The sequence below is a fragment of the Bufo gargarizans genome, chromosome 8 (genome assembly GCF_014858855.1).
Source record: "Bufo gargarizans isolate SCDJY-AF-19 chromosome 8, ASM1485885v1, whole genome shotgun sequence".
In the NCBI taxonomy this organism is placed as follows: Eukaryota; Metazoa; Chordata; class Amphibia; order Anura; family Bufonidae; genus Bufo; species Bufo gargarizans.
Window position 1 is genome coordinate 114511474 of NC_058087.1, and position 9973 is coordinate 114521446.

General features: G+C 44.1%; 1 protein-coding gene across 1 annotated transcript; it reads left to right on the forward strand.

The window, feature by feature from the left end:
• The first annotated feature begins 446 nt into the window (after nt 1-446).
• ACTB (actin beta) lies at nt 447-9353 on the forward strand. Its single transcript, XM_044302802.1, has 6 exons — nt 447-592; nt 1080-1208; nt 7019-7258; nt 7601-8039; nt 8552-8733; nt 8810-9353. Exons 2-6 carry the CDS (start codon nt 1086-1088, stop codon nt 8951-8953), a joined length of 1128 nt encoding a protein of 375 aa, XP_044158737.1. The 5' UTR covers nt 447-592; nt 1080-1085; the 3' UTR covers nt 8954-9353.
• Nucleotides 9354-9973: the final 620 nt, after the last annotated feature.

Consider the following 9973-nt stretch of genomic DNA (forward strand, 5'->3'; position numbering starts at 1 on the left):
CATGGTCACAGGTGATGTATCCCCTAATCACATATGGGGATGCACAGCCCACAGATGACTAGAATTGTACTAGGCGCAGCCTACCCTGATGCTGACCAGGCCAAAGACCTGTCACATACAGAATAACTGCTACTGACAGTATACAGCACGGACAAGAACCAGTAGGCGTTCATCCATTGCTATAATATTCAATAAATGCAATGCGTCTTTCAAAATCACTTCACATAAACTCAGAACTATTTTTCACAATTCATTCTGTGCACAGAAGCGCTAAAGAGAACACGTTCCCTCTAAACATAACCCAGACCACTATTCGCTAGGGTGGGGTACAACAACATTCATTATCCATTCTCTGATGTGGTTCCTATTTCTCATGGCGCTCTTTTACATCACACTACGCCGGTCAAAGTTTTTCCCTAATAAATATCCCTCCGCCGCCTGCGAAAAGCAGAGCCAATCAGCTAGCCGGGTCTTGGAACTTTCCTTATATGGTCAGGCCAGTGGGGAGTATAAAGCCGATGCCGAGCCCAGTTTTGTTCAGTGACCGCTTGCATATTGTCAAGGTTTGGGAAGACTACAGGCGCAACTCAAGGTAAGAACGGTGTCCGATGAGAAGCCTCTTCTGTGGGCTTTATTTGTTTGTAGTAAGGGTGTTAAGATTAGTCTATAACCGTACTGCTTATGTCGTGTTGCCTGCTCCTACTGCCTGTGTACAGCCTGGCGTAACGCGCGCATTGAGCCTTTTTCTTGTAGTTCTGATAAAGCTCGAATTGGAGTTGATTTAATCATCTGTTACTCTACTGGTCCTGGGCGTATACTGCAGTAATAGATGTCGCTTGTGGAAAGCTGTGCAGTCCTGTCTAGAGTTGCAGTAGGTGAACGCTTCTCCGCCATGACTATGGGAGCGGCAGTACGCGCTCCACCGTGTCCCTCCCACTGCTGCTAATCTCTCCTGTTGCCTTATTTGGTCATCTTGCGGGACTTCTTTGTTTTGTGGGCAGTACAAGCCCATACGCCCCCTTCAGGCTGCACATAGCAGCTCTACGACGGTTTTCTGATTGCCTTCTCTATTCGTTTAGCTCAGTATGGAAGACGATATTGCTGCCCTTGTTGTTGACAATGGATCCGGAATGTGCAAAGCTGGCTTTGCTGGAGATGATGCTCCCCGTGCTGTCTTTCCTTCTATCGTGGGTCGCCCCAGACATCAGGTATGTAAAGGCTTGTGTTAGGCTACTTTCACACTAGCGTTGTTTGAATCCGGCGTTCAATTCCGAGACCGGAACTGCTCGCCGGATCCGGAAAAACGTGTGAAAACTGATTACACTTGAATCCCGATCAGGCTTTTGATCACAATGGAAAAATGCATTGGGAAAAAAACGGATCCGCCATTTATGGACTTTAACTTTTTTTTTCACGCCGAACACACGCCGCCGGATTCGGCGTTAATGCAAGTCAATGGGGAAAAAGCCTGATCAGGCGTTCAGTCAGAGTGTTCAGGATTTTTGGCCGGAGGTAAAAATACTGCATGCTACGTTTTTCTGAAAAGCCTGATCAGTCAAAAAGACTGAACAGAAGACATCCTGAGAATGCATTAGGATAAAACTGATCAGTTCTTTTCCGGATTTGAGCCCCTAGGATGGAACTCAGCGCCGGAAAAGAAAAACGCTAGTGTGAAAGTACCCATAAGGCACTTTCACACTTGCGTTTTTCTTTTCCGGCATAGAGTTCTGTCACAGGGGCTCTATCGGAAAAGAACTGATCAGGCATATCCCCATGCATTCTGAATGTAGAGTAATCTGTTCAGTTATTTTGACTGATCAGACTGGTAAAAATGTGAAGAAATATACAAGATGGGTCGGTCTGTCTGCATGATAAGCGGAGAGACAGATCCGTTCTTGCAATGCATTTGTGAGACGGATCCGCATCTGGATGTCTCACATGCTTTCAGTCACATCCAGATTGGCGGGTCCGGCAGGCAGTTCCAACGACTGAACTGCTTGCCGGATAACACTGCCGCAAGTGTGAAAATAGCCTTAACCACATCCGCAATGAAATAGTGACTCTTTAAATCGCATTGTGTATTAACCCTGCATTCTGCTCAATGAATGTTAACTTGGCAAAAGTTGTGGTAATAGACGACTACTGCTCTGTTCACTGTAACTTATGCTAGTGAGTAAAGGAAATATTTTAAGCAGTGCTATGGATTTCTTCAGACATAACGGGAACTAGCCTGATGTTTCTCATGGATTACTGGTAAATGGGGAAGTTGTTCATTAACCAACCTCTTATGTGTAATGATGGACTCCTAATGGTAACTTTCTAATGGCAGAGAACTAGGGGGGTGCAACACAAATGGGGGTTGTCACTTCAGCATATGACATTTTATCATGTAGAGAAAGCTAATACAAGCTACTTACTAATGTATTGTGATTGTTCATATTGTCCTTTTCTGGCTGGATTTTATTTTTTCTCTCACACTATACGCCTTGTTTCCATAGTTATGACCATCCAGAAATCGGAGGTGGCCCTGCCTGCACAAAAAAGAAAGCAGCAGCCAATGTGCAATTCCCACAGTCCCAGCCATGAGGCCGGACCTCTTTCCAATAGTGTGTAATCACGGACACCTCTACAGGGTGGTCATAATCTTGGAAACAAGCAGTGTATAATATGATGGAAAAATGAATCCAGCGAAGCAGGCTGTATGGATAATCTAAATATATTAGTTAATGCCTTGTATCAACTTTCTCTACATAATGTCACTTGCTGATGTGACAAAACCCCTTTAGGCTAGTTTCACACTAGCGTTCGGCTGTCCGCTCGTGAGCTCCGTTTGAAGGGGCTCACGAGCGGACCCGAACGCTTCCATGCAGTCTGAATGGATGCGGATCCGCTCAGACTGCATCAGTCTGGCGGCGTTCAGCCTCCGCTCAGCAGGCGGACACCTGAACGCTTCTTGCAGCGTTCGGGTGTCCGCCTGGCCGTGCGGATCCGTCCAGACTTACAATGTAAGTCAATGGGGACGGATCTGTTTGAAGATGCCACAATATGGCTCAATCTTCAAACGGATCCGTCCCCCCCATTGACTTTCAATATAAGTCTGGACCAATATAATGCAGACGGATCCGTTCTGAACGGAGCCACCGTCTGCATTAATATGAGCGGATCCGATCGAACGCTAGTGTGAAAGTAGCCTTAAAAGGGAACCTGTCATCAACCTTATTCTGCCATTAATATGGGCAGCATAAAGTGGAGACAGGCGAGTTGATTTCAGCGGTTTGTCATTTACAAGTTAAAAGCAAGTGGTTGCTGAGAACCAACATCAGTCTTTGCAGACTAGATCTGGAAAAGTCATGGTTATTCATGAATTCCTGCTGATGACTGACAGGCTTCTACCTAGTTTTCTCCTTTCTTTCTAGGAGAGAACTGCCAATCATCAGCAGATGGGCGGGAGAGCAGGAGATTATGAATAACCATCACTCTTTTCCAGGCCTGTGCTGCGATGGTTATACTGGTTCTCAGCAACCACTTTTAGCTCATGAGTGACATACCGCTGATATCAGCATTTCTGTCACTAATTTATGCTGCCCTCAGTGAGGTCAGCATAAAGCTGACAGGTTCCCTTTAATGGATTTGACCCATTTCATCACTTCAAATGCAAGATGGGATTAATAATCAACCAGATGGCTGCAGGGAAACAGCACAGCAGGCTGGTGCTCTGCCATGCATGGGAGCTACACCAACAGGCCTGCTGGCCACCACTGGTGCTGTATTTTGCCTTAAATGGTGAGATGGGACAACACCCTTCAAATGCTTGCTGGGGAAACTAATGGTTATGAAGGGCTTTAATCTTTTAACCAAGAGGCCTGCTGCCCAACATCTGCCTCTAAACTACTTTTTCTTTTAAGTGGGGTGTGTTACAATAACTGGTGAAAGCTAATTTTGCATGCAAAAAGCCGGTTGGGGCCAGAGCTGGACAGTAACAGAATGCCCAGTAACCCCCATTAACTATAATGGGCTCTGTTTCAGATGCAGCTGATTCTTGGCACTCTATGGCCTCTTTCACAGTCCTGGAGTGTGTGTGTGTGTGCAATTTCAGTCAGTTTCGACTGCAGTTGCATTCAGTTTTTATCGTGCAGGTGCAATGTGATTTGCACATGTGATAAAAACTGAATGTGGTACCCAGTAGGGTTGGACGATATAAAAAATATTCAGAGGATAACGATATTAAAAAAATGTATCACGATAAATACCCGTTTAAAAGAGGGGAAAAAACCACAAGGAGGCGTTACACTGTATGGGGGGGGGGCAGCCACAAGGAGGCGTTACACTAAAGTCTTGTGGCCACAGGCCATCATATATACAATAATACTTTACAATATTTTCCCGCGGCTGCCTCTCGTGTGCTCCGATTCTGACATCAGATGCCGGTGGGCAGAGATTTGAATATGGGAGGAGGGAGAGCCGGGGCGGCCGCTGCGGGAAGTAGTAAGTTTATAATTTCATCATCAGAGCACACACTAGTGAGGCAGCCGCAGGATAAGTCTCTCCAGAGACACCAGTACTCACACAGAGGATTGCCACATATACAATAGAGCCAGCACTGGTGGGTGACAACGGTGATGTCAGATGGTGGGTGGAGACTTGACTAAGGGAGGCGGAGCAAGAAGGAGCCAGTCCAGGAGCGAGAGGAAGTAATGTTACTCAGCGCTATGCAAGGTGCAGGGGCGGACGCACGTTTAGAGGCGGTCAGCGCGCAATGTGCGCTGACCGCTTTGGCGTCACAAAATGCCACGGTATTTAGGAAACAGCGATATCGCCTTTTTTATACTGCGTTATATCGCCCAACCCTAGTACCCAGACCCAAAAAGTGGTTGCCAAGAACTAACATCACATTGAAGTGAATGGGTCTGGATTCGGTGCAGTGCATTCACCTCACGCATTGCACCCACGTGGAAAACTAGCCTGTGTGAAAGGGGCCTATGGCTGTTTATTTGAAAATGGACTCGCTAACTAAAAGATGCTTTAACCAAACTTATATCTTTTTTTTTTTTCCAGCAGTTTATTGGTGCACAAAACATGATGCAAATAGACTGCATTCCCTTTTTTGTTAACAGTACGAGCTACTGATTATCCATTGGAGATCATGCATAAAGCAGTGATGTACCAGATTTTATTTTTTACCCCATAAGACTTTTTTTTTTTTTTTTTTTTCTCTCTCCCCTCCCTGGGGGAGAATGCTGCCATTTTTACTCTAACACTGATACATCGCGGGCTGCAATGCTGCACAGCATGGCCTGTGATATCAGCGGGGAGGAAGGAGTGGCTGGATGCTGGCAACTGCTGATGGAATCGCATTGGTGCAGTCGCTGTACTCTTTTACACCGGGCCCTGCACACAGCAGTATTTGCATATAAAGTATACCAATCCTCTGCGGTAGCACAATCTATGTAGTACTCACTTCGTCATGCACATGCTCCGCTTGCTTCATTAATAAAGTGGGAGGGGCATTTGAGTGACCTGCCTGCTAGTACAGAAGTTTCATAGTGAGTACTACATGGATTGCCTACACGTTACATGTGGATACTGCTGTGTGCGGGGCCTGTTGTAATAAGTACAGTGACTGCATCGGGCCCTGTTGTGATTTCAACACCAGTTGCTGGCCTCCTGCCCCTGTATTGGGGGTCACTATTTGCACAGGGACACTGTTATGGGGAGGGATCTGTGGATGATGCATATAGAATATCCAGAGTTTTTAAGACTGACTGCTTGGATCCTGAGGTGGTCATAGCCACTCTCTGGTCCAGTAGGAAGAAGCTAACATCGCCAAATTTTTAGGTATATGGCAGGAGATTCTACACTTGGTCAGGGGAATCTTTTCCAAACCTAGTTAGACCAAAGATTTAAAAAATTCAACTAGAGCTAGGTCTTCTGCTGAGAAAGTGTGTGGGGGGGGGGGGGAAGAGACGACACACTTGTAGGTAGGCACCCTGTTCCAGTGTACATGCTCCTAAGCATTACTGCTTAAATTCTTCCAAACTGTGCTTTTGGATGTAAAGTCCTTCAGGCAGAAGTTGCCCCCCTCCCCCGATTTGGATATCTCCTTCTGGAAAAATCGGATTTGGACTTGCCGGTAATTCTGTTTTTATGACAGCCTGTTATTCCATCCAAAATTACTTGCTTAATTTTGAGGGTATACCTTCTAATTATATAATTGCTTAGATTTATCTCCACCTCTCGCTCTTTTAATTTTGGAAAGCACTGGTGGAGGGGGAAGGTGTTTTTAACCTTTCACTGTTCCTGCCCCTACAGGGGTCAATCTCCCTTTGGTCTCAAGCGGAATTTCTAGTAAATTGACTATATGATTTAGTTTTTATATTATATAGTTTTTTGTTTGTTTTTTTGTTTTTTGGGGGGGGGTGCAACTAAGAAAATGGTGAATCAGCCATTTGTTTTGTTTGGAATAATACTTATGACTAGTATGGGCATTTTGGAACATGGCAATGCCTAGTATCTTATTTTTTTATATTAAAGACCTTATGCTTTCCCCAAAAAATAAAGGACATGTGTCATGCATACATTTTGAACCTGTTCACTGTGGTCATGTGATCATGTAGGGGAGCTGCTCTAGCCCCAGAAGCAAAGTATTTGTTTTGAAACCTGCCTCTGCTTGGATAAATGTTTTCAATCAGTGTGATCAATGATCAGACATTAGCCCTGGGTGTCTAAACAGCAAAACTCAGTTGGTATGGTGCCCACTACACTCAGGTGTGCCACTTTTAAGGTCCCCCAAGTGCCATGGTGGGCATTCTCTATCCTGCATGAGCAAAAGCCACAGGCCAGTCCCCTGGTTGCACAGAGCAAGGTCTAGGCTGGTGATCACATGACCACAGTGAACAGGTTCAAAATGTATGTATGACACACATGTCCTTTATTTTTACAGTGGTTGGTGTGTGTGTGTGTATGTATGTATATATATTTAATTTATATTTCTCTTTTTTTATGTGGTTCTCTTTTCAAGGGAGTCATGGTTGGAATGGGACAAAAGGATAGCTATGTAGGAGATGAAGCTCAGAGCAAGAGGGGTATCTTGACCCTGAAGTACCCAATTGAGCATGGTATTGTCACAAACTGGGATGACATGGAGAAGATCTGGCACCACACTTTTTATAACGAATTGAGAGTTGCCCCTGAAGAGCACCCTGTCCTACTGACTGAAGCGCCTCTTAACCCAAAAGCAAACAGGGAAAAAATGACACAGGTATTACTACATAGTTAATAATTACAACTGTCTGGATATTAAAAAATCCATAATTAATTTAATTTGCTATCCATACAGGGTTCTCTTGTTTCAAGTCTACCCTTGGGATTACATACAGGTTCCATTTGTAATGTCTTCTACTTGTACAACTAACAGTGTGCCGTATGACTGTTTCAAGCTTTAACTTGATGACTTGCACTTCAGTTTGCCTCCTAAAACCACATGCTGTGACATAGTTTTGGTCTTGCACATATTGCATGGTTTGCCCAGAGTATTCCTTTCCTGAGTGTGTGTATATTCATTTTTTTTTTTTTTTTTTTTTTTTTTTTTTTCCTTCTACAGATAATGTTTGAGACTTTCAACACTCCTGCAATGTATGTTGCCATTCAAGCTGTACTATCTCTGTATGCCTCCGGACGTACAACTGGTATTGTGATGGACTCTGGTGATGGTGTTACTCACACTGTGCCAATTTATGAAGGCTATGCACTGCCCCATGCTATTCTACGTCTTGACTTGGCTGGACGTGACCTGACGGACTACCTCATGAAGATTCTTACTGAGAGAGGTTATAGTTTTACTACCACTGCAGAGAGAGAAATTGTGCGTGATATAAAAGAGAAGTTGTGCTACGTGGCTCTGGATTTTGAGCAAGAAATGGCTACAGCTGCTTCTTCCTCCTCTCTGGAAAAGAGCTATGAGTTGCCTGATGGACAGGTGATCACCATCGGTAATGAGAGGTTCAGGTGTCCAGAAGCCCTCTTCCAGCCTTCCTTCCTTGGTAAGAACAATGGTGCATATTTACTAGTCATAAAAATTTCAGGGCCCTTTCACACAACCGGATCAACTGCATAAAAAGGTGCCAAGCCCCATTCTGGACAGCAGAGCATTAACATGATTGATTATCTTTGCCTTTGACCTTTTTACTACAAAATCAGTGACCACTTTCTCACTGACCTTGTAGTAAAAGGGTCAGAGGCATGAAGCATTATTAATCATGTTAATGCTCCATGTCTCTACTGTCAAACGGGGCTTTGCACTCTCACACAGATTAACCACACAGCATTAGACAGGCTGCGCCAGGTTTATTTTAGTGGCTCAGGCTGCATAAGTGGTGTTATAATAGACATTTGTCTAGCTTAGTAAGCCAAGCCATAGTTGGTACAAAGTGTGGCCATGCCCCTTTTCAAAGAAGTCAGAAGTGTAGAAACCCTATTTGTGCAACTTCAGATTCTAGACTTGAACAAACTGGTAAATCTGGGTCAATGTTTTGTTAAACCCATTATCTTTTAGGTATGGAGTCTTGTGGTATCCATGAAACAACCTACAACTCTATTATGAAGTGTGATGTGGATATTCGTAAGGATTTGTATGCCAACACTGTACTGTCTGGGGGTACCACAATGTATCCAGGAATTGCTGACAGAATGCAGAAAGAGATCACTGCACTAGCCCCAAGCACCATGAAAATAAAGGTATTGAAAGGTATAGAACTGTAACTATGCATCTGGGGTTTCTTGATGTCTAAGTACTATGTATTTTTATTCCCAGATTATTGCCCCTCCAGAACGCAAATATTCAGTTTGGATTGGAGGATCTATTTTGGCCTCTTTATCAACTTTCCAGCAGATGTGGATCAGCAAACAGGAATATGATGAGTCTGGGCCCTCAATTGTCCATCGTAAATGCTTCTAAATGAACTGACCCTTGTATTGAGTGTACTTGCGCAGAAAGATTACATTGGCATGGCTTTCCTTTTTGTTGGCGCTTGGCTCAGGATTTGGAAGAATAACTGGAATGTAGGTGGCAGAAAAACTTATCTTCAGTACATCTAAGGATTGATTTGAAGTTGACACCCTGTGTGATGCATTGTTCTGGAATTGTCATTCTGGATGCTGCTCAGTTGGCGCTCCTAAAATAGTTATGTTGCTTATTTGTGCAGCTATATACCCAACATGTCTTATGTTCTGCTTTGAACACTCTAACTCAAGCTCATGAATGGGTTATGTTCATAACACTTGAAGTTTACATTGTCACTGATCTTTGAGGTGCAAGGGTGTCACCTGAAAAATTAAATGAAACTTATTAAAAAAAAGTCTAATGTGTCTTAATTGAGATGTTAAAGTACTTTAAAACTGTCATTTGGAAAGCTGTAATTTTAGAATGTAGCATGTGCCATTGCTAATACTCGCACAGCCTAAATGCTTATGTACACCTTAGACAATGGGGGCATATTGCTAGAATATTCCCCATTGGTGTGGGTACCACCTCTGGGACCTGCACCTACAAGGAGGAGGGCGCACTGCGCAGCCACCCTCCATTTCTATGGAGCTGCCAATAATGGCCAAGCGATGGCTTGGCTATTTCTGTCAGCCCCATGGAAATGAATGGGAGCTGTGGCCATGCATAGTTTGCTCCTATTCACTTCAGCTCTGTTCTCCTTGTAGGTTCCCAGTGAAAGAAGGATGCACATGGCTACAAAAGTTAACATTTTGAGTACATGAAATACTGGCACAGTTATGGGCTGGGGGGGGTGGGGGTGGTGTCTGTGGATGGCACATATATAACAGTGTCCGTCATCCAGATTTCCCCCCCCCCCCCCCTGTTCCAAACACACAGCACACCTTTTTGGTTAAAAATATTTTTTTTCTTATTTTCCTCCCCAAAAACCCAGGTGCGCCATATTGAATATTTTAATAGTGTGGGAGTTTACTG